The following is a 25,921-nucleotide window of genomic DNA, read 5'->3' on the forward strand; positions in this document are numbered from 1 at the left end:
ACCATTGGGTCACACCCTCATCCCAAGACTTCAGGATTATTATCTATTTATTTGTGTGTGTATATGTGCATGGCACTCTACTTGGGTAGAGGTCAGATGATTTGCAGGAGTTGGTTCTCTCCTTCAACCATGTGGGTCTTGGGAACCTAAATAAGCTTGTCAGGGTTAGCAGTAAGTGCCTTTACCCACTGAGCTATTGTGGCAGCCCTATATTTCTTTTCAAGACAGGGTCCTTCCTATGTAGCCTAGACTGGCCTTGAACTCATGACCCTGAGTGCTTGGATTACAGATATGCACCACCATACTTGACTGGTTAGTTCTGTTTTATGCATGTGGGATTTAAGGTAATTTTGGAGCTACCTTGTAGACAGCAGCAGATAATAATTAGAGCATGTCAATTCAATGAAGGGAACACAGAATGCAGGGAAGAAAAGAGTAGAGAATGATGCAACTGTCCATAGTTGGGTGTAAGAGAAAAAAGACAAGTTTCTTGAGTTCTTTGTATATTTTGAGATCAGTCCTCTGTCCAATGTGGGGTTGGTGGAGATCTTTTCCCATTCTGTAGGCTGTCATTTTGTCTTGTTGACCATATCCTTTGCTGAACAGAAGCTTCTCAGTTTCATGAAGTCCCATTTATTAACTGTTGCTCCCAGTGTCTGTATTATTGGTGTTATATTTAGGAGGTGGTCTCCTGTGCCAATGTGATCAAGGCTACTTCCTACCTTCTTTTCTATAAGGTTCAGTGTGGTTGGTTTTATGTTGGGGTCTTTGATCCATTTAGACATGGGTTTTGTGCATGGCAATAGATATCAGTCTATTTGCATTCTTCTACATGGTGATATTCCGTTTTGTCAGCACCATTTGTTGAATATGCTTTCTTTTTCCATTTTATATTTTTTGCTTCTTTGTCAAAAATTAGGTGTTTGTAGGTGTGTGGATTGATATCCAGGTCTTCGATTAGATTCCATTGGTCCTCCTGTCTGTTTTTATGCCAATACCAGACTGTTTTCAGTACTGTAGCTCTGCAGTAGAGTTTGAAGTCAGGTATTGTGATGCCTTCAGAAGTTCTTTGGTTGTACAGGATTGTTTTGGCTATTCTGGGATTTTTGTTTTTCCATACTAGGTGGGCACTCTATTAACTGGTAAATTCCTAACCCCACATAACAGTTTTAAGATTTATTCATTCTATAGCATGTATCAGTATGCCATTCTTTCTCTTGGTCAAACAATACTCCATCATATGGAAATATCACAACACATATTTACTAATCATTTGATAAGACATTTGAGTTATGTGCCTTTTTCCTGTATGAATGAATCTGCTTTGAGTATTTGTGTATGTGTTCCTATTTGTATACTGTTGTAGGAGGCTGCTTGTTTGTTCCTGGCTGCTTAGCCCTGAAATAACCACACAGAAACTGTATTAATTAAATTACTGCTTGGCCTACTAGCTCTAGCTTCTTATTGGCTAGCTGTTACATCTTAATTTAACCAATTTCTATTAATCTGTGTGTCGCCATGTGGCTGTGGCTTACTGGCAAGGTTCCTGCTTGTCTGTTCCCAGCGGTGACTACATGTCGTCTCTACACTCTGCCTTCCTTCTCCCAGCATTCAGTTTAGTTTCCCCAGCCTAGCTCTACTCTTTTGCCCTATCATAGACCAAGACAATTTCTTTATTAACCAATGGTATTCACAGCATACAGAGGGGAACCACACATTATCTCCCCTTTTCTTTTTAAATAAAAAGGAAGGTTTTAACTTTAACACATAACAATTACATATAACAAAATAGGTGTCAAGCAAGAATTACAGTCTCACTTCCAGTATACATTGTTTCTCTTGGGTATATAAGCAGGGATGGAATTTCTGGGTCATATGGAAAATATATTAACCTTTGGAGACACTTTTAGGCTCTTCTTCTTCCTTCTTCCCCTTTTACGTTGTTGGGAATCAAATCCAGGACCTTGCACATTCAAGGCATGCACTGATCACCCTTCAGCTGATTTTCAAAGCTTCTGCACCACTTTGCTTTGTAATCACAGTCTTTGTTGAGAGCACTAATTATTTGCCAATAGTTGTTTTTTTCTGTCTTTTTGAGTATAGTCATCTTATTGGATGTAAAAGTGACAGATCGCTTTATTTTTGTATTTGTATATCTGTGATAACTAATTATACTGAACATCTTTTCATATGCTTGATGGTCATATAACTATCTTTTCTGGAAAAACAGCAACTTCCATTCTTCCCCCACTGGAAAAATGTGGCTGTTCTTATGGAGTTGTAAGATTTCTTTTTATATATTCCAAATGCAAATCTCTTTTCTCCAACATTTACTCCCATGCTTTCAGCTATTTTTTTTATTTCCTTAGTGGTGTCTTTTATAGGAAAATGTTTAAATTTGTCTCAAAACGAATTATTTATTTTTATTTCATTTCATGATAGGGGATCTAAAAATCCATTTCCCAATACAAGATCACAAAAGATTTAGGATTCTGTTTTAGAGAAACTGAACCCGATGTGCTGGTACATTCTGGCAATCAGCAATTGGAACATAGATGCAGGAAGACTAGGCATTCAAGATTATTCTCAGCTATACAATGAGTTTGAGGACAGCTACATGAAACCCTGTCTTAAAAAAGAGCAAAACAAAATAAAATTTTTGAGTTGGCAATGAATATGAATAAATGAAATAGTAAGCTACCTGTATGGAATTTCTGTGAGGTTAAACAACTGCCAAGATGGGTAGCAAAATCACACAGAATAACAAATAACTATGAAATTATCAAGGAGGGAAAATCAGCCTAGGAATTCCAGCCCATGACAACACTGGCTAATTAACATGTAAAAGACATAATTAGCTTCCTTTGGATTGAGATAGGGTCTCTTTATGTATTTCAGGCTCTCTGGAACTCAAAATATAGCCAGGCTCATCTCAAATTGATAGTCTTCTTGCCTCAGTCTCTCAAGTGCTAGTGTTATGGATGTGTGCCACTGTGCCTGGCTCTTAGAGGTAGATTTTAAGTGAAAAGAAGCAGCAGGGGGTGTTATGTAAATAGTATACAGCAGGGAGAGGAAGACAGGATAGTTTATAAACAAGACAATGTTGATTACTGGATGGGCAAGGGACCATCTTGTTTTTCATTTGGATGAGGCTCAGGATAAGGATTTGGGAAATACAAAAGCTACTAGAGACTTAGGGGGAAGAAAGTGATATATAAAGGTTGTGCTTTGGGAAGATATACTTGGTAGGGATACAGAGGAAAAACAAAAGAAGAAAGAGACAAAGAGAAACTAGGAATCAAACTACAGAAACAGAGGAGAAAACAAACTTTCCAAATCTGACTCAAAGATGCCTTTGTAGAAACCTCAATTCCAATGCTAGAAAAATACGAGGACAGGAAGAAATAAGATTTAGATGAATGGAAACCCAAGGACCATTGTGCTGTGAAGAAAGAATTCTAGTTTCAATTCTTGGCTTTTCCATTACATATTTGCATGCCTTATATAAGATATTTAACCTTTCAATGCCTCAATTGACAAAATAACGAACTCAATGTAGTATAGTTATGCACACCTATAATCCCAGCACTCAGGGAGCTGATGCAGGATGATCGTGAGCTTAAAACCAAATTGAAACACATACTGAGACACTATACAAAAAATTAGACATTTAATTTGGTAACCCCAAAGACTATTAATTCTCCAGGTCATAGAATGAAAATTTATATGATTTTTAAATCCCAATGGTGTTACCTAAACTAGTAGATGATCATAAGAGAGAAGACAATATTGCTAAGTAAGTTTCTCAGATGCTAATATGCATATAGAAATATTCTTAAAATTTAGATTTTCGCTTCTCCAAGCCTACATCCATCTCCTAGGGACTCAGCCTCTTGGTGAAAACCCAGAGGCTCCTAATAATTTCCTGCCACCCCCTTTATTTTTTCCTTCTAGTACATCTATTCCTTTGTGACTTCTGCCAACCTGCAGAACCCCTCTCTAACAGGGACCCACAGTGGCTGTGCTAGACTGAGCCTCAGGGACTCCACCACAGCTAGCACATTTGACTAAGACCCAGAGTGGGCAATAGCAAGTAAAGTATGGAACACCCATTCAATGATGAAACGAGATACACACACCAAGAAGCACATCAAATGTTGTAACTCCAGATGTCTAGATCCAAGTACAAAACCATAATCAAGAAAATATGCCTCCTCCAGGATGCCAAACAAAAGCCTCAGGGATAAGCCTTACCAATAGATTAAAAAACATGGAAGAGAGAATTTCAGGTCTTGAATACAGGTAGAAGAAATGGATAATACAGTCAAAGAAAATGTTAAATATAAAAATATCCAAGTCAAGGCATCCAGGAAATCTGGGTCATTATGAAAAGACCAAGCTTTTTAATAATAAAGAACAAGGGAAAAAGCCTAAGTGAGAAGCACATAAAATATTTTTAACAAAATCATACAAAAACATTTCCAAAACCTAAGGAAAGAGATTCATATCAAGGTTCAAAGGGCATCTAGGACACCAAATAGATGAAAAGAAACTCCTCATGTTACATAACAATCAAAATACTAAATGTATAGAACAAAGAACAGATATTAAAAGTCACAAGGGAAAAAGACCAACTCACATATAAAGGGGGGGCCCATTAGAATAACACATGAGTTTTCAGTGCAGACCCTGAAAACTAGAAGGGCTATGATGGATATTCTTCTAGCTCTGAGAGATCACAGATTCCAGCCCAGAATACTATACCGAGCAAAACTACCAATCACAATTAACAGAGAATGAAAAACATCCCATGGTTAAAACAAATTTAAGCAGTTTCTTTCTACCAATCCAGATCTACAGAAATCATTAGAATGAAACCTTAAATTTGAAGAGAAGGTTAACTACACCCAAGAGGACATTAGGAATAAATAATCCCAGCACAGTTAATCAAAAGATGGCAAGAAAGCTACACCAAAATAATAGGACTCGATAAATACTGTTCACTAATAACTCTCAATATTACTGATCTCAATTCCCCAATAAAAAGACAGACTGGCTTAAAAATAGAATCCAGGCCTGAGGCAATGACCTCCACAGGAGCAGGTACAAGGGAGCCACCACTGAGGGAACAGGCCTGAGCCAGAGACCTCTGCAGGACTGGGCCCAAGCCAGGGACCTCTGCGGGAGCAGGCCCAAGCCAGGAAAATCTACAGGAACAAGCCTGAGCCAGTCACCTCTGCTGAAGTAGGCCCAAGCCAGCAACTTCTGCTGAAGAGGGCCTGAACCAGCGACCTCTGCAGGAGCAGGCCCAAGGCATCAACCTTGGCAGAAGCAGCCCCAAGCAAGCAACCTCTGTGGGAGCAGGCCCAAATGACCCCTGGTATTGCAGAATGACCCCTGGGAGTCCTGAGAGACTTCCAGGAACACTGAGTGACTTCCAGGGTGACTGGAACCATGGTCCTGACTGCACCACGAGGAGCAACCATCTGAGCCTTGGATCCATTGACATCTTGGATCCACTGGGAAGATTGATCACCAGAGATACAGCCCCAACTACACCACTCAGAGGAAACAATAGGTAGACAAGGTAAGAACACACAGCGCCACAAAAGAGTAACAACACACCAATAAAAAAAAAAAACTAGTGGTCCTACAACAGCAAGACTTGAACAACCAAATATAGATGATGAAGAAGAAAATGACCTAAAAAATAACTTTAGGAGAATATTTGAGGCCCTTAAAGAGGAAATAAAAAATTCCCTCAAAGAAATGGAGGAAAAGACAAACAAAAAATTAGAAGAAATCAACAAATCCCTTAAAGAAAACCAAGGAAAAGCAGTCAAAGAGATGAAAAAAACGATTTAAGATTGGCAGAACAGGACTGAGTCATCAACCTGGACCAGAGCATACCCTAGACAGCGAAAGCCACCAGAACAAGTACAGGGGAGCAACTGCTGAGTGAGTGAGCTAGAGCCAGAGCCAGAGACCGCTGAGGGTCCAGATCTGGGACCTTCAAGGGAGTAAACCTAAGCCAGGACCCCTGTGGGTCTGGGTGTGAGGTGTAAGTCTAGTACGTCTGAGGAACTAAGACTGAGCCAGGACCTCCGTGGGTCTGGGCGTTGGGCTGGGACATCAAAGGGAATAGGCAGGAACCAGAAACATCTGCGGGTCTGATCATGAGTCTGGGACCTCTGAGGGAGTAAGCCTGAGCCAGGTCCTCTGTGGGTCTGGGTGTACCCAAGTCTGGTAACTCTGAGGAAGTAGACCAGAGCCAGGATCCTTTACAGGACTAACCCCAAGCCAGTGACCTCTGCAGGAACAGATCCAGACCAGGGGCATTTACAGAAACAGGTCTGAGCTGACAACCTAGGCTAGCGCAGGCCTGAGACAGCAAACTCCAAGGGAGTGGAGCAAAACCTGGGAGTGCTGAGCGACCTCCAGGAACATGGAGTGACCCACGGAGTAACTAGAACCATGGCACTGACTGTATCACAAGGAACAACCATATGAGCCTTGAATTCACTGGCACCTAGAAGATTAATCAATAGAATCTCAGACAGCCCCAACCACACCTATTAGAGGAAAAGATGAGTAGAAGAGGTAAGAACACATACAACACCACAAAGAGCAACATGACACCAGTAAAACCTAAAGACCCTACAGCAGCAAGACTTGAACAACCAAATATAGATGAAGCAGAAGAAAATGACCTAAAAATAACTTCAAGAGAATGTTTGAGGCTCTTAAAGATAAAGTGAGAAATTCCCTCAAAGAAATGCAGGAAAAGACAAACAAAAAATTGGAAGACATCAGCAAATCCCTTAAAGAAAACCATGAAAAAGCAATCAAACATATGAAAGAAGCTATTCAAGACTCTGGGAGTTTGAGACCAGCCTGGTCTACAGAGATTGTTCCAGGACAGGCTCCAAAGCCACAGAGAAACCCTGTCTCGAAAAACCAAAACCAAAACCAAAAACAAAACCAAAAACAAAAAAAAAGAAAACTGAAATAGAGACAATAAAGAAAACACAAGCTGAGGGAATTATAGAAACAGAAATATGAGAAAACGATCAGGAACCACAAATGCAAGCATGAACAACAGAATACAAGAGATGGAACAGAGAATCTCAAGCACTGAAGATACAATAGAGGAAACAGACTCATCATCAGTCAAAGAAAACATTAACAAAGCTTAAACAAAAATACCCAGGAAATATGGGACACCATGAAAAGGTCAAACCTAAGAATAATGGGTATTGAAGAAGGAGAAGAAGTTCAACTCAAAAGCACAGAAAATATATTTAACAAAATCATAGAAGAAAACTTTCCCAACCTAAAGAAAGATATGGCTATGAAGATACAAGAAGCATGCAGAACACCAAATAGACTGGATCAAAAATGAAGTCCCCTTGCCAAATAATAATCAAAACACTAAACATACAGAATAAAAAAAAGACTATTAAGAGCTGCAAAGGAAAAATGCCAAGTAACATACAAAGGCAGACCTATCAGAATTACACCTGACTTCTCAACGGAAACAATGAAAGCCAGAAGATCCTGGTCAAGTGTTATGCAGACAATAAGAGACCACAGATGCCAGCCCAGACTACTATACTCAGCAAAACTTTCAATCACCATACACGGACAAAGTAAGATATTCCATGACAGAATCACATGTAACTAATACTAAGTCACAAACCCAGCCCTACACAAAGGACTAGAAGGAAAACTCCAACCCAAGTCAGCTATATCCAAAAAACCACAGACAATAGATGATGTCACAGCAGCAAATCCCAAAGAAGTGAAAAACACGTATGATAACATCACCAACAATGAAAAATAAAATAACAGGAGCTAGCAATCACTGGTCATTAATATCCATTAATATAAATGAACTCAACTCACCCATAAAAAGACACAGGCTAACAGATTGTATATGAAAACAGGATCCATCCTTCTTCTGCATACAAGAAACACACCTCACTCTGATACACATCTCAGAGTAAAGGGTTGGACAAAAAATTTTCCAATCAAATGGACCTAAGAAACAAGTGGGTATAGCTATCCTAATATCTAACAAATTAGACTTCAAACTAAAATCAATCAAAAGAGACAAAGAAGGACATTAGTCATAAGAAAAATCCATCAAGAGAAAATCTCAATACTGAACATCTATGCCCCAAATACAAGGGTACCCTCATATGTAAAAGAAACACTTCTAAAGCTTTAATCACACATTAAACTCCACACACTAATAGTGGGAGACTTCAATACCCCATTCTTACCACTGGACAGGTCTGTCAGACTGAAAATTAACAGAGAAATAAGGGAACTAGCAGATGTTATAACTCAAATGGACTTAACAGACATCTATAGAACATTCTATCCAAACATAAAAGAATATACCTTCTCAGCACCTCATGGAATCTTCTCAAAAATTGACCACATACTGGTAACAAAGCAAATCTCAACAGATGCAAAAAACTGGAATAACCCCATGTATCTTATCAGATCACCATGGCTTAAAACTAGAATTCAACAGCAACACTAATTCAAGAAAGTCCACAAACACATGGAAATTAAACAATGCTCACCTGAATCATCAATGAGTTAAGGAAGAAATAAAGGGAGAAATTAAAAAGTTCCTAAAATTCAGTGAAAAAGACCACACAACCTACTCAGATTTATAAGACACAATGAAAGCAGTGTTAAGAGGAAAGTTCAGCCCTCCCTCTCTCCCTCCTTTGGGGCATAGCACCTCCCTGCCCAGCCTGCTAGGACGCTGGGACCGAATCCGAACCGGGAGGACAAAGGGGTGGCCGGTAGCTCCTTTGTTCCCATAGCCTGCCCGCAGCGAGCGGGGTGGGCCCTTTGTTCGCGAGCTAACCAAGCAGCGCGCGGAGTTTCGATCTGGGCACCTAGTGAAACATCATTGTGGTGAGTGAGTGCTGCGGCAGCTGGGAACATACCTCAGCCCGCCCACACTTCCAGGCCATCCTACAGGGGCTATACTGCCCAAACCGCCTCTCTATTTCTATCCCATTCAGCTTACATCCAGATCCCCACACCCCCTGTCTCCCTCCCTCTCTCCCTCCTTTGGGGCATAGCGCCTCCCTGCCCAGCCTGCTAGGACGCTGGGCCCAAATCAGAACCGGGAGGACAAAGGGGTGGCCGGTAGCTCCTTTGTTCCCATAGCCTGCCCGCAGCGAGCGGGGTGGGCCCTTTGTTCGCGAGCTAACCAAGCAGCGCGCGGAGTTTCGATCTGGGCACCGAGTGAAACATCATTGTGGAGAAACATCTCTGGGGAGTGACATCACTGGGAAGGTACATCAGTGGGCAAGAAGACCTGATCCTGTAAAAGAAGATCCAAAGGGGAGTATTGGGAGGAAGAGATGGGCAGATGCCAATGCAGGAATTCTCCCAACAATCTGAAAAACAACACGAAACCACCAGAAGCCAGTGACCCCACAACAGGAGGACATGAACAGCTTAATCAAGAAGAAGTAGAAAAAACTGACTTCATGAAAGTGATTGACACCCTTAAACAGCATATAAAAAACGCCCTTATGGAAATGGATGAGAAGTATAATAGAAAGTTCGAGGAATTGAGTAAATCAGTGAATGATACCCTAGGAAACCAAGGAAAAACAATCAAGCAGATAAAGGAAACAGTTCATGACTTGAAAACTGAAATGGAGGCAAAGAAGAAAACACAAACAGAGGGCCGGCTGGACATGGAAAATCTAGGTAAACGAATAGAGACTACAGAATCAAGTATAACCAGCAGAATACAAGAGATAGAAGAAAGAATCTCAGATTCTGAGGATAATATAGAGAAAATAAACACTCTGATCAAAGAAAACAGCAAGTCCAACAAACTCTCATCACAAAACATTCAGGAAATATGGGACACAATAAAAAGACCAAACCTAAGAATAATTGGAGTAGAAGAAGGAGAAGAAGTGCAGCTCAACGGTACAGAAAATATATTTAATAAAATTATAGAAGAAAACTTTCCCAAACTGAAGACAGATGTACCTATGAAGGTTCAAGAAGCATACAGAACACCAAATAGGCTGGATCAAAAGAAAACATCCCCTCGCCATATAATAATCAAAACACAAAATATACAGAATAAAGAAAGAATATTAAGAGCCGCAAAGGAAAAAGGCCAAGTTACTTATAAAGGTAAACCTATCAGACTTACACCTGACTTCTCTATGGAAACCATGAAAGCCAGAAGGTCCTGGATAGATGTTCTCCAAAAACTAAGAGACCACGGATGCAAGCCCAGACTACTATATCCAGCCAAACTTTCATTCACTATAAATGGAGAAAACAAAATTTTCCAGGATAAAAACAAATTTAAACAATACGTAGCCACAAATCCAGCCTTACAGAAAATAATAGAAGGAAAATCACTAACCAAGGAGTCCAACAATGACCACAATAACTCAGACATCTAGAGACTCTTCACCAGCGCCAATCAAAGAAGGAAAACACACAAACCCTACTACTAAAAAAGTGACCGGAGTTAACAACCACTGGTCATTAATATCACTTAATATCAATGGGCTCAACTCACCTATAAAAAGGCACAGGCTAAGAGATTGGATAAGAAAACAGGATCCAACATTCTGCTGTCTACAAGAAACACACCTCAACCACAAAGACAGGCACCTACTCAGAGTAAAGGGCTGGGAAAAGGCTTATCAAGCAAATGGACCTAAGAAACAAGCAGGTGTGGCCATACTAATTTCTAACAAAGTTGACTTCAAACTTAAATCAATCAGAAGAGATGGAGAGGGACATTTTATACTCATAACAGGAACAATTCATCAGGAAGAAGTCTCAATCCTGAATATCTATGCCCCTAATATAAAAGCACCCACGTACGTAACAGAAACATTACTAAAACTCAAGGCAGACATCAAACCGCACACACTATTAGTAGGAGACTTCAACACTCCTCTCTCACCAATGGACAGGTCAATCAGACAGAAACCTAACAGAGAAATTAGAGAATTAATGGAGGTAATGAAGCAAATGGACTTAACAGACATCTATAGATTATTCCACCCAAAGAGGAAAGAATATACCTCTTCTCTGCAGCTCATGGAACCTTCTCAAAAATTGACCATATACTTGGTAACAAAGCTAACTTACACAGTTACAAAAAAATATTAGTAACCACCTGTGTCTTATCAGATCACCATGGATTAAAGTTAGAATTCAACAACAATGCTACCCCCAGAAAGCCTACAAACTCATGGAAACTGAACAGTCAACTACTGAACCATACCTGGATTAAGGAAGAAATAAAGAAAGAAATTAAAGTCTTCCTTGAATTCAATGAAAATAAAGAAACAACATACTCGAACTTATGGGACACTATGAAAGCAGTCCTGAGAGGAAAGTTCATAGCACTAAGTGCCCACCTAAAGAAAACAGAGAAAGCACATACTGGAGACTTAACAGCCCACTTGAAAGCTCTAGAAAAAAAAGAAGCAGACTCACCTAGGAGGAGCAGAAGACTGGAAATAATCAAATTGAGGGCTGAAATCAACAAAATAGAAACACAGAAAACAATCCAAAGAATCAATGAAACAAAAAGCTGGTTCCTGGAGAAAATCAACAAGATTGATAAACCCCTATCCAAACTAATCAAACGACAGAGAGAGAACACGCAAATTAATAAGATCAGAAATGAAAAGGGGGACATAACCACAGACACAGAGGAAATTCAGAGAGTCATTAGATCTTACTACAAAAGCCTGTATGCCACAAAACTGGAAAATGTAAAAGAAATGGACGCTTTTTTAGATAAATACCATTTACCAAAACTAAACCAGGACCAGGTGAACAATCTAAACAGACCTGTAAGTCGCGAAGAATTAGAAGCTGTTATCAAAAACCTCCCTACCAAAAAAAGCCCAGGACCAGATGGTTTCAATGCAGAATTCTACCAGAACTTCCAAGAAGACCTCATACCTATACTCCTTAATGTATTCCACAATATAGAAACAGAAGGGTCATTACCAAATTCCTTTTATGAAGCCACAATTACTCTGATACCAAAACCTCTCAAAGACTCAACCAGGAAAGAGAACTACAGGCCAATCTCACTCATGAATATCGACGCAAAAATCCTCAACAAAATACTGGCAAATCGAATCCAAGAACACATCCGAAAAATTATCCATTATGATCAAGTAGGCTTCATTCCTCAGATGCAGGGCTGGTTCAACATACGAAAATCTATCAATGTAATCCAGCATATAAATAAACTGAAAGAAAAAAACCATATGATCATTTCATTAGATGCTGAAAAAGCATTTGACAAAATTCAACATCCATTTATGTTAAAAGTCTTGGAGAGATTAGGGATACAAGGGTCATACCTAAATATAATAAAAGCTATATACAGCAAGCCGACAGCTAACATCAAATTAAACGGAGAGAAACTCAATGCCATCCCACTTAACTCAGGAACACGGCAAGGCTGTCCACTCTCGCCATACCTCTTCAATATAGTGCTTGAAGTTCTAGCAATAGCAATAAGACAACATAATGGGATCAAGGGGATTCGAATTGGAAAGGAAGAAGTTAAACTTTCGTTATTTGCAGATGATATGATAGTGTACATAAGCGACCCCCAAAACTCCACCAAAGAACTTATACAGCTGATAAACAGCTTTAGTAATGTGGCAGGATACAAGATCAACTCCAAAAAATCAGTCGCCCTCTTATACACAAAGGATATGGAAGCAGAGAGGGAAATCAGAGAAGCTTCACCATTCAGGATAGGCACAAACAGCATAAAATATCCAGGGGTAAATCTAACCAAGGAAGTGAAAGATCTATTTGACAAGAACTTTAAGGCATTGAAGAAAGAAATTGAAGAGGATACCAAAAAATGGATGGACCTCCCTTGCTCTTGGATTGGGAGGATCAACATAGTAAAAATGGCAATTCTACCTAAGGCAATTTATAGATTCAATGCAATCCCCATCAAGATCCCATCAAAATTCTTCACAGATCTGGAGAAGACAATAATCAACTTTATATGGAAAAACAAAAAACCCAGGATAGCCAAAACAATCCTATACAATAAAGGATCTTCTGGAGGCATTACCATCCCTGACTTCAAACTCTATTACAGAGCTACAGTAATGAAAACAGTATGGTACTGGCATAAAAACAGAGAAGTCGACCAATGGAATCGTATAGAAGACCCGGATTTTATCCCACAAACCTATGAACACCTCATTTTCGATAAAGGAGCTAAAAGTATACAATGGAAGAAAGAAAGCATCTTCAACAAATGGTGCTGGCACAACTGGATGTCAACCTGTAGAAGAATGAAAATAGACCCATATCTCTCACCGTGCACAAAACTCAAGTCCAAATGGATTAAAGACCTCAATATCAGCCCAAACACACTGAACCTGATAGAAGAGAAAGTAGGAAATACCCTACAACAGATGGGCACAGGAGATCGCTTCCTATGTATAACCCCAGAAGCACAGACATTAAGGGCAACATTGAATAAATGGGACCTACTTAAACTGAGAAGCTTCTGTAAAGCAAAGGACATGGTCACTAAGACACAAAGGCAGCCTACTGACTGGGAGAAGATTTTCACCAACCCCACAACAGACAAAGGTCTGATCTCCAAAATATATAGAGAACTCAAGAAACTAGACTTTAAAATGCTAATTAACCCAATTAAAAAATGGGGCACTGAACTGAACAGAGAATTCTCAACAGAAGAAGTTCAAATGGCCAAAAGACACTTAAGGTTGTGCTCAACTTCCTTAGCAATCAGGGAAATGCAAATCAAAACAACTTTGAGATATCATCTTACACCTGTCAGAATGGCTAAACTCAAAAACACCAAGGATAACCTTTGCTGGAGAGGCTGTGGAGGAACGGGTACCCTCATCCATTGCTGGTGGGAATGCAATCTTGTGCAACCACTGTGGAAGTCAGTGTTTCGGTTTCTCAGGAAATTCGGGATCAACTTACCCCTGGACCCAGCAATACCACTCTTGGGAATATACCCAAGAGATGCTCTATCAAATGACAAAAGCATTTGTTCAACTATGTTCATAGCAGTATTATTTGTAATAGCCAGAACCTGGAAACAACCTAGATGCCCTTCAATGGAAGAATGGATGAAGAAAGTATGGAATATATACACACTAGAGTACTACGCTGCGGTAAAAAACAGTGACTTCTCGAATTTTGCATGCAAATGGATGGAAATAGAAAACACTATCCTGAGTGAGGTGTCCCAGACCCAAAAAGATGAATATGGGATGTACTCACTCATAATTGGTTTCTAGCCATAAATAAGGACCACGGAGTCTACAAGAGGTGAACCTAAAGAAGTTAAGGAAGAAGGTGAACCGAAGGAAAAACATATAGTTGTCCTCTTGGCTAAGGGAAGTAGACCAAATTTCCGGGGAGAAAATGGGATCTTGGGGATGGGGTGGAAAAAAAAAAGAAAAAAAAAAGAGGAAAGTTCATAGCGCTAAATGCCTACATAAAAAAGCTGGAAAAATCCCACACTAGTGAGTTAGCAGAACATTTGAAAACTCTAGAACCAAAAGAAGCAAACTCACCCAAGAGAACTAGATGGCAGGAAATAATCAAAATGAGAGCTGAATTCAACAAAATCGAAACAAAGAAAACAATGCAAAGAATCAATGAGACAAAGAGTTGGCTCTTTGAAAAAAAATCAACAAAGTAGACAAACCTTTATCCAAAATAACCAAAAGGCAGAAAGAGAATATCCAAATTAACAAAATCAGAAACAAAAAGGGGTACAAAACTACAGACATGAAGGAAATCCAGAGAGTCATTAGGTCATAGTTCCAAAACCTGTACTCCACAAAATTGGAAAACCTAAAGGAAATGGACAATTTTCTGGATAAATATCTCCTGGGTAAATTGGGAGCATGGGGACCATGGAAGAAGGTAGAAGGGGAGGGGAGAGGAAGGGAGGGGAGAAGAGAAAAATGCATAACTCAATAAAATTCAAGAAAAAAAGGAAAAAAAAAGAAACAGGACCTCATGAAGCTAAAAGCTTCTGTATAGCAAAGGACATCACCATTCTAGCAATTAGAAGCCTGCAGAACGGGAAAAACTTTATCAATTCTATAACTAATAGTTAGTGTCCATAATTTATAAAGAATATGTGTGTTTCATTCAGAATATCCAGAGGTCAGGTGGCTAGTATGGCCTCAGAGGAGAGGAGGGAATCTTCTAATGGAAGGAAAAGAGAATACAGCATTATAAAGAGATAAAGAAGACTAGAAGTATTAAATGAGGCGAGGAACTGGAAAGCCGCATAAAGGAAGAAATATGGGGAGGGAAGCTAACACTAAAGGCCTTTTTGAAAAGTATAAGGAAATCTATTACTATAGTCATTTCCTAAAACGTATACATATATAAAGGAATTTAAATGGAGTCACCATATACTGAGGTAGACAAGGTCTCAACTAGACATCTTATGCCACAAATTAAAACCTTCAGTGCTAGGAATGGGTTACATGTTGCTGATTCATTGGCCAAAGAGGTCTTATAGACCTCTACAAACATCACAGGCTATTGCCAAGGCTATTTCTCCACAATCTGAAGACACCATTTATTTATGTCACTGAATGTAAGAGAAATCAAACTGGTGCTCAATTAGAAAGAAGCTTTACTCCTACTGACCAATACTCATATGCTGGAAGGTGCTCTGCAAGCTACTGAAGGAGGGAAGCTATTATCAGTGTCACCCACGTACAAAGCCTTTGGCCTACCACATTCACCTGCCTGCATCATATACAGGTGAAATAGCACAGGTGTGATGGCAGTAGCCCATTACATTTTGATTGAATTTAAGGCCCACTCCATGAGATGGAATCCACACCTCACATTAAAGTGACCAACCTCAGACTAGATAGGTCACAGGTTCTAGGGAAAAACTTACTGTTGTAGGATCCCTGGGTATTCTTTTGCTTTACATATCCCCAGACGAGATACTAGAGACCAAAATCAGATGCAAACAAAAACAATATGTTCTCTCTAGTAAAGGGACCCACAGGAACAAGGAGTCCTTTGCTTCAAGCATCAACAGAGGCCAAGTGGACAAAAACGTATGTTTAAGTGTGTTGTATGTGTAACACTTGTGCGCATGTGTGTGAGTGCTGGTGCAGGGCTTCTGTTTGGAAGCACCAGGGGCAAGCATCCTCCCCTGCACTGTGGTGCTAGAAAAAGCCAGCTAAAACAGAAGGCTAAATGAGATTCAAGGTCTCAAGGTGACATAAAATGTCTATATTTCAGTAAAAAAAATTCACTAAACTAAGAACTCAGAATATCTTCCACTGAACAACAAAAAAGACAACCACTTAATATTTCCGAGATGACCAAAATGTTACAATATGTGCTAAAGATTTTTTCTTTGGCTTTAAAAAATAGTAGTAAACTACAGCACAGTTTACTACCTGAGTACTTTTAAGTGTACACTTCACATTCACATTGCTGGGCTATTATCACCACTACCCCCACCTACAAAACTGCTTTAATCTTAAAAACTCAAATTTCCTGGGCCCTGTCCCTAGCAACCACCACCACTCTATTTTTGATATTTATCAATTTTACCACTCTTGGTACTTCATGTAAGTGGAGCCATACAGATTTATCCTACTGTGACACATAATAACTTGATGAACCTCCAGAGAATGATGATGAGTCGAAAACGTCAATTTCAGAAGGTTATATGTTATCCTTTTCCAAAGCTGAGTGTGTGTGTGTATGTGTGTGTATGACTCCATTTAGATAACAGTCTTGGAATGACAAAGTTATAGAATATAGAAACTGGCAATGTGCTAGTAGTTGGTTATTTTTAAAGCTGGGTCTGAGAGAAGTGGGAGGCATAAAAGGGCAACAAGGATATCTGTGCTGATGGAGATGTTCTCTGTGTTGCTTGAAATAATGCCAACATTTTGGTTGTGATTTTCTTTTTTTCTTTCTTAGGTTTTGAGGCAGGTATATACGTAGCACAGATTGGACTCAAACTCTCTATGTAGTAGAGTATAGCCTTCAACTCCTAACTTTCATACCTCCATGTCCTGTGTGCTGGGATTATGAGTATGTGTCACCATACTTGGCTTTTGATAATTATGTTGTGTTGTTGTTTTGTAAGGTATTATTATTTGGGGGAAGCTACGTAAAGAGTATACAAGATTGCTATGTTATTTCTTAAGTATAATTATTTCAAAATAAAAATTTAGTTAAGGAGTCTAAACAACCTGATTCTTTAAAAAGAATCTAGATTATGAACCTATTATTAGAGTACATAGGAATGCCTACTTATAATGTGATCCCCTCCCCACTGGGCTTTTTCATTGCTACTAGCTCTGAATAGAAACCCAAGCTTCTCATATGACCCGAGATTTCCTAGCAAAAACTGGTAAAGATGTCTGTTCTTGTAGAACGAGTCCAGGAATTAGAGGCAATTGACTGAATGTTTATATAGCCTCCCAAGTCACATGTTAAAGTCCTAACCTTCAAAGTGCCAATATTAGAAGTTTGGATCATCAAGAAGTGGTTAGATAATAATGGCAGTCTTCAGAAATAGGGTTAGTGCAAGTCTAAAAAATCCTAGAGCGATACCTTGTCGTTTCTGCCATCTGAGGTTACAGTAAAAAATGATCTCATCAATGAGGGAGCAGGCTCTTACAGAGACTGCATTAGGCCTTAATCTCAGGGACTTCTCGGCTGAGAAAAAGTTGAGGAAAGTAAATTTCTATTTAAAAATATTTCTTTATGCCGGGCGGTGGTGGCGCACGCCTTTAATCCCAGCACTTGGGAGGCAGAGGCAGGCAGATCTTTGTGAGTTCGAGACCAGCCTGGTCTACAAGAGCTAGTTCCAGGACAGGCTCCAAAACCACAGAGAAACCCTGTCTTGAAAAACCAAAAAAAAATATTTCTTTATTATTAATATATATATAATTAATATATATGTATATATATGTGTGTGTGTGTGTGCGTGTGTGTGTGTGTGTGTGTGTGTGTGAGTGAGTGTGTGTGCATGTGCATTGAGATGGAGCACATGTATACCCCAGCATGCATATGGAGGTTAGAGGACAACTCTTGGGAATTGGCTCTCTTCTTCTGTCATAAGTTCTCAGCATCAAACTCAGGCCGTCATGTTTATGTGGCAAGAACTTTTACTCATCGAGCCATCTTGCTAGCCTAAATTATAATGCACCCAGTCTATGATATCTCACTATAGCAGTCCAAACTAAGACCTGGCTTCTAGATCTGACTCCCATTCGTTAACTACAAATGATTTTTATCTGAATGAGTGCCTTGATTTTTTTGAATTTAAAAATGTCTTTAATTGTAAACCCAAGATAAATAGTAGTGTCACTGTCTATAGAATCACTGTGGGGGAATCATGAGATAATGATCTAAAAGTAAAACATGGCCAGGCAGTGGTGGCGCACGCCTTTAATCCCAGCACTTGGGAGGTAGAGGCAGGCGGATCTCTGTGAGTCTGAGGTCAGTCAAGTCTACCAAGGAAGTTCCACGATAGCCAGGACTGTTACACAGAGAAATTCGATCCTGAAAAACCAAAAACCAAAAAAAAAAAAGCAAACTGTAACATGATGTATTAGGCAGAGGTTTTGTATTTTGTATTTGTGTAATAGGCATTTTGCCAATGTATGGAGGTAGCTGATAAAAGTTATCAGCTTAATAGATAATGAAAAATGATAAATGGAGACTTTTCTCTGGAGTATTTAAAACAAAGCAGATATATAGCACATTCAATAAAAAAGCAAAACATAGAAGATAAAGAGCTAATAGAGTCACTAAATTACTCTCTGTATAAAAAGCTAAGCATATGGTCATGTTTCAGGGTATGGGCAATAACAGACAGGAAACGCATCAGAAAAGTAGGAAACACCAGGCTCTCTAAGAGATGAGGGACGGGGACTGGAACTGTAGTGTGATGTAATAGAGGTGGTAAAAGCAAGTTCCTTAGAGCAGCTGTGGAAGAAGTCTCTCATGGAACCATGCAGATTGACAAATAGTCAATATGGAGTTACAGTAAGTCTAATTTATATAGAAAACATAGCTGAAGGGCAGGATGCAGCTCCTGTCTTAGAAGATGATTTTTCCCTCTTACTAGAGGGTTGCAAAAGAAAAGACATCCAAATTGTTCAGTGCTGAAGCTTTCCCATCTTTAAATTCAGATAGGTCAGAATTTAATTGTTACAGGAGAATTAGAGGTTCCTCTAGTCACTGATAGTTTGCTCTAGGTTGGCATCCTACTATATCACATCATGAACTGCAGATACTGGCATATAAACTCCTTTGAGGTTCTTCTATGCTATCACTTTACCAGTATTTCATTCTTATTTTTAGCTTGAAATTTTAAAATGAAAGTAGATTTTCTTTTTTCCCTTTTTCTTTATTTTTCTCTTATACAATATATTCCAACCACAATCTCTCCTCTTTTTGCCTCTACCTTCCCTCTCCCCCAGATCCATTGCTTCTCTGTCCCTTCAGGGATATCCACCAAACCCAGCATAACAGCATACAATAAGACCTGCCACAAACCCTCATATTAGGGCTGGATGAGGCAACCCAGTAGGAGGAAAGGAGTCCCATGAGAAGGCTAAAAATAAACAAATGGGCAATCCTGCCTCTATAAATCCTCAGATTGAGACTGGGGGTGAGACTTGTCTCCTTCTGTTTTATATTCCTCTCTAGGGCTGGGATTAAAGGTGTGCACCACTACTGCCCGGCCTGTATGGCTAACTAGTGTGGCTGCTGGGATTATAGATGTATGCAACCAGGGCCTGGCCTGTATGGCTGACTAGTGTGGCTGCTTTGTACTGCTCTTTAGGCAAGCTTTATTTATTAAAACACAAATAATATATCACTATAAAAACCTATTCCTTAGAAAACTTATACTAGAAAATTCCTACCATTAACTATTTATAATTCATAAATACTTTGTAGTATGTATCTTCCTTGTAATATAAATTCACCACAAAACTCTTATCAGAAAGTATCATTCTATGTCAACCTGTAGAAGAATGAAAATAGATCCGTATCTATCACCATGCACAAAACTCAAGTCCAAATGGATTAAAGACCTCATTATCAGTTCGAACACACTGAACCTGATAGAAGAGAAAGTGGGAAGTACTCTACAACACATGGGCACAGGAGACCACTTCTTATGTACAACCCCAGCAGCACAGACATTAAGGACCTCATTGAATAAATGGGACCTCCTGAGATTGAGAAGCTTCTCTAAAGCAAAGGACACGGTCACTAAGACACAAAGGCAACCCACTTACTGGGAGAAGATCTTCACCAGCCCCACAACTGACAAAGGTCTGATCTCCAAAATATATAAAGATCTCAAGAAACTAGACCGTAAAAGACTAATCAACCCAATTATAAAATGGGGCACTGAGCTGAACAGAAAATTCTCAACAGAAGAAGTTCAAATGGCCAAAAGACACTTAAGGTCATGCTCAACTTCCTTAGCGATCAGGGAAATGCAAATTAAGACAACTTTAAGATACCATCTTACACCTGTCAGAATGGCTAAAATAAAAAACACCAAAGATAGCCTTTTCTGGAGAGGTTGTGGAGAAAGGGGTACACTCATCCATTGCTGGTGGGAATGCAAACTTGTGCAACCACTTTGGAAACAGTGTGGCAGTTTCTCAGGAAATTTGGGATCAACCTACCCCTGGACCCGGCAATACCACTCTTGGGAATATACCCAAGAGAGGCCCTATCATACAACAAAATTATATGCTCAACTATGTTCATAGCAGCATTGTTTGTAATAGCCAGAACCTGGAAACAACCTAGATGCCCTTCAATGGAAGAATGGATGAAGAAAGTGTGGAATATATACATATTAGAGTACTACTCAGCAGTAAAAAACAATGACTTCTTGAATTTTGCATGCAAATGGACGGATATAGAAAACACTATCCTGAGTGAGGTAAGCCAGACCCAAAAATAGGAACATGGGATGTACTCACTCATATTTGGTTTCTAGCCATAAACCAAGGACATTGAGCCTATAATTAGTGATCCTAGAGAAACTAAATAAGGAGAACCCAAAGAAAAACATAAAGGCATCCTCCTGAATATTAACCTTCAGCAAGTGATGAAAGGAGACAGAGACAGAGACCCACATTGGAGCACAGGACTGAAATCTCAAGGTCCAAATCAGGAGCAGAAGGAGAGAGAGCACGAGCAAGGAACTCAGGACCGCGAGGGGTGCACCCACACACTTAGACAATGGGGATGTTCTATTGGGAACTCACCAAGGCCAGCTGGCCTGGGTCTGGAAAAGCCTGGGATAAAACCGGACTCTCTGAACATAGCGGACAATGAGGACTACTGAGAACTCAAGAAAAATGGCAATGGGTTTCTGATCCTACTGCACACACTGACTTTGTGGGAGCCTAGGCAGTTTGGATGCTCAACTTACTAGACCTGGATGGAGGTGGGGGTTCCTTGGACTTCCCACAGGACAGGGAACCCTGATTGCTTTTCGGGCTGAGGGGGGGGGACTTAATTGGGGGAGGGGGAGGGAAATGGGAGGCGGTGGCGGGGAAGAGACAGAAATCTTTAATAAATAAATAAATTAAAAAATTAAAAAAAAGAAAGTATCATTCTATATGAATTCTATTATACAAGACACATTGGCTCCTTAAAATCAGCTCAAAGTTTAATATTGCTCTTTGACTTACAGTTTGGCTAATGAGGCTCAGAGCATTTTTTAAATGGTCCCAAATCTCTCTCAGAGAATACAGAACTATACTTGATACTGCATCTGACATCAAGAGTTCAATCAAGTTGCGCATGCATTCACTGAAAAACAAAAAGAGAAGAGTCATCCCATAAGGAATGAAATCAATGGCCCTAGGGCTAAGAAGTCAAATTTGAGTCTCATCTACACCAAGAGCTTCACAGCATTTCTGCTTTCCTCCATTTTCTCTTGCTTCTAACTTGGAAGACAGATTTCTGAAGGCGTAATAGAGGTCCACCAGTCCTTCCTTTGATCATGCCTGTGATGTCTTTTTAGACAACCTTGCATTTCCTTCATGGAGGAATTGTTTAAGTTTGTGTGTGTGTGTGTGCATATCTGTGTACATATGCGTCTGCTCATAAGGAGGTCAGGGGACGATTTTCTAGAGATGGTTCTCTCTTCCCACTATGTGAATCCTGGAGGTTGAACTCAGATCTTCAGATCTGAGAACAGGCACTTTCATCTGCTGCACCATTTTGCTGGCCAAATTATGCCACTGTCATATTCTATGAGCTGATTCAACTTATGGGCATTTAAAGGATCATGCTACTTCTCTAACTGGACAAAGGAACTGGGATTTAAATTGTAAAGAAATGGAAATCTCACTTCTTAGAACAGAAAGACTGTCACAAATTTTTCAAGAGAAAACCCCCCATATCACCTATTATTGTTACTTAAAGACAAGTAGTAGGTAAAAAGAAGAAAACAAAGAAAAGCTGTTGAAGTTGAGTGGTGGCTACTAATTTCTGATCACTTTGGATATTCAGCCAATGACATGAAGGAAGAAAGATACATAGAAATATTTTATTATATAACTAGACAATGAAAATCAAGATACACCCCTTTTTTCTCTCCCAGGAACAGCAGATTCCTTGATCTTCCTTAACATTCCCCAGTGTCTAATGTCTAATATAATTCTTACTACAGAGCAGTTCACAGGTTAGTTTCGCTATCATCTTCTATGTTGGCCCAGCTGATTATTGTGGATGACTTATGAGACACTGATTACAATTTTTTTGACTTCCAAAAAAACCCTGATTTAGGTGTCAAATTACATTTACTAACCTGTATTTCAAAACATCAATTGGCTGTTTATTTTTGTGGATGAATAAAAGTCTTGTCAAGGCCTTCCGTGCAATAGCAGGATAGTGTGCAGGCTTATCCATAGCTAGTACTAGAAGAGGGAAGGGAAATGGCTGTCAGCACCACCATGATCTTATTCATTGCAGTTTGCATGCACAGCGACAACCTGCACTCTCTAATGGAGCAAGATTCTCTCTCTCTCTCTCTCTCTCTCTCTCTCTCTCTCTCTCACACACACACACACACACACACATACACACTAAATAAAATGTAATACTGCATCAAATATTTAAATATTTCCAAATTGCTCTATAGATTTTAGCAAATTACTAAGGTCGAGTCATCTTTTGATCATCAAAGTAGCTAGTTATGATTTCTAGCTGCCTAAATAAAACCAACTTTCTAAAGTTTGAGCTTCCCCTATCATGTAGTTACATAACTAAATTCCACATATATAATATATTTGAGCACCTATTGTGAGCAGTGTTTTCCACTAAGATTTATTAGTAGAATACATATATGTAACTATTGCTAACGACTCTAATGAGGTTACAATCACATAGAGTGAAAATATCTAGATAAACACATAAATTATTCCAGTTCAAAACAGTTTAAGAATGTCATCGCAGAGGGAGAAACAAAGTACTATTAGAAAAAAAAATCATTTTCTAGCTCAAGGTCAGCAGAGAGAAAACAGTAGGATCTAAATGGGCACTAACCTTACACAAGCAGAAATAAAGCACTTACACGCTATTGTTTCAAGTGTTCTGCTTTCTATATCAGGCATTTTCCATACTGAATCCAGGAAGCTGTACAGCGATGGGTCATTCGTTTTGGTCTTAACTTCAAACTCATACAACAGAAGCATTGTTCCACAGTGATCACCCGAGAAGTCTCCTAAAGAAAAGGCAAAGTATAACATTTTCTGTTACTGCACGTTAGTACTGCCTCCTGGGCTAACCTAAGTGGACAGGTCTTCCCATAAGGAAAAACTGATTTCACTTACAATTGGAAGGTCATCGCAGTCTCTAGCAATAGATTCTCAACATTTTATTATCTATAAACACATCACCATCTTTGCTATTTATTATTTATTATCTGTAATGCATTTACTAGCATTTCTTTTATATTCTGCAAGTTCTGTTGCCATGCTTGTAACTGGGCTGAAAATTCTCTGCTGCTGTTGATAAGATTCTTACTTGCCTCCTTTGAGCTTGAACTTATATCCGTGTTCACTGCCATAGCGCAATTAAACAGAAAATACAATGCTGTATGAACTAACTGGTTTTACTTTGAGCAAAAGAGTTTGCAAATTTGTTTCATTTGTTAGGCCGATAGTTCTCCTCACGGAAAGAATCTTATTTCAGATGACATACAGCATATTTTGTGAGACGGTTTCATTTACCTTCTGTTGAATGAATGTTTGAGGTAGCTGAGTGCAGTAGCATGGCATGGTGGTGCACTAGGTATGGTGCTACACACCTGCAATCTTGGCCTTGGGATGCTGAGGGCAGGATCATTGAGAATTGAAAGCCAGCCTGAACTACAGTGCAGGATCCTGTTTAAAACGTTTTAAGGTATAGAGTAAGTACAATAAACAGAATGAAGTATCTCTAAACCTCATTAACAACTGGATGAATTTCTATATCCTAAGTCTGCTTTGAACCACTATTTGACTAGAGTTCAGAATGATTTGCTGTGTTGTGTTTTGGTTTGTTTGAGATAGTCTCCTTGTAAAGTTCAGGTTGTTCTAAAACTTTCTGTCTTGCATCCGCTAGGATTACAGTATGTGCCATCATAATCAGCTAGAGAGTTCATCAAGTTAACTTTTTGTTCATGGAATGTTCTCATTTTAGTACAAAAGCTGCAAAATAACAAAGGGCTAATTAGTCATAAATAAAATGCTGGATTAATTATCATGTGTCACTATTCCTAGGGAGATGTGACAAAACATCCACTCATGCCAGACAGGGAACTGAAGATTCACCAAAGTAAGGATACCACCAAAGACCAGCTTGGTGAACCAATGAGTTTTATTGGTATCACTTACAGAAATATCATTGAGGGGTCACTTACAGGAGCAGAAATGACTCAAAGACAGCTGCATTATCAAAAGCCCACCCCAGCATGAGTGGCAGCTCACACAAGCTGGAAATCTGGAGTGCACTGCACAAACTGCGAGCATCTCACAGGTTCGAGAGTGCCCTTTCAAGGTAGTTCAGTTGTTCTGAGCATCTTCTAGGCAGCTTGCTCATCTCTGCTTCTTCCAGGCAGCTCAGCTTAAGAATATCTCTCAGAAGTTCTTACTGCTTAAATATGCTTCAGGAGGGAAGGACCCAGTGCATCTGGCCAGTTTCAGGGACTTCTTAAAGCCAGTAAGTTGTTTACTTCCTGATTTTAAGGAGTTTGTCTACAGCAGGGAGGTTTTACTTTGCCTTAGAACATCCCATTGTTTTAACTCCCTACAACCACCCTGTGTTTTAATGAGTCCCCCTTAGGATATCCTGGTGTTGCACTGGTCTTTGAATATACATCCTGTCTTAAAATATCCTATTGTTGCACTCCCTTTAATATCCTGGGTTTAATGAACTTCCTTCCAAGATGAAAAGTTTTGATCATGGAGAAAACTGCTACACAAGAGAGCGCCCTTTCTGAAAATGCTTAGGAGCAGAAGTATTTCAGAGTTTTCTAGATTTTGAATACTTGCATATTTATGAAATATATTGAGAATTAGACAAAATCTAAAGACAAAATTCATTTGTTCCTAGACATCTCTCCATGTCTATGCAGAACATGAAGGTAATTTTGTATATGTCTTTTCTGCCTTTCTCCCTCCTTTATCTCTCCTTTCTTCCTTTTCCTTCTATTTATTTATATGTGTGCAGGCAACTGGAGTTTAGAGGACAACTTGCAGGGGTTGGTTCTCTCCACCTACCATATGCATCCTAGGGATCAAACTCAGGTCATCAGGATTGACAGCAAGCCCTTTTA

At 39.4% G+C, this 25,921-nt stretch overlaps 1 protein-coding gene across 1 annotated transcript in view; it reads right to left on the reverse strand.

Moving 5' to 3' along the window:
- LOC121443313 (testis-expressed protein 11-like) overlaps window positions 1-25,921 on the reverse strand; it is a gene marked incomplete at its 5' end in the record, with an annotated part of 312,932 nt that overhangs the window by 4,997 nt on the left and 282,014 nt on the right. The window contains 3 exon segments of the mRNA XM_041645021.1: window positions 21,789-21,909; window positions 22,913-23,021; window positions 23,678-23,827. Of these exon segments, the coding sequence (XP_041500955.1) occupies window positions 21,789-21,909; window positions 22,913-23,021; window positions 23,678-23,827 (380 nt within the window).

The sequence above is a fragment of the Microtus oregoni genome, unplaced genomic scaffold (assembly GCF_018167655.1).
Source record: "Microtus oregoni isolate MIOR12 unplaced genomic scaffold, Mior012 000104F_ref0000108, whole genome shotgun sequence".
Classification (NCBI taxonomy): domain Eukaryota; kingdom Metazoa; phylum Chordata; class Mammalia; order Rodentia; family Cricetidae; genus Microtus; species Microtus oregoni.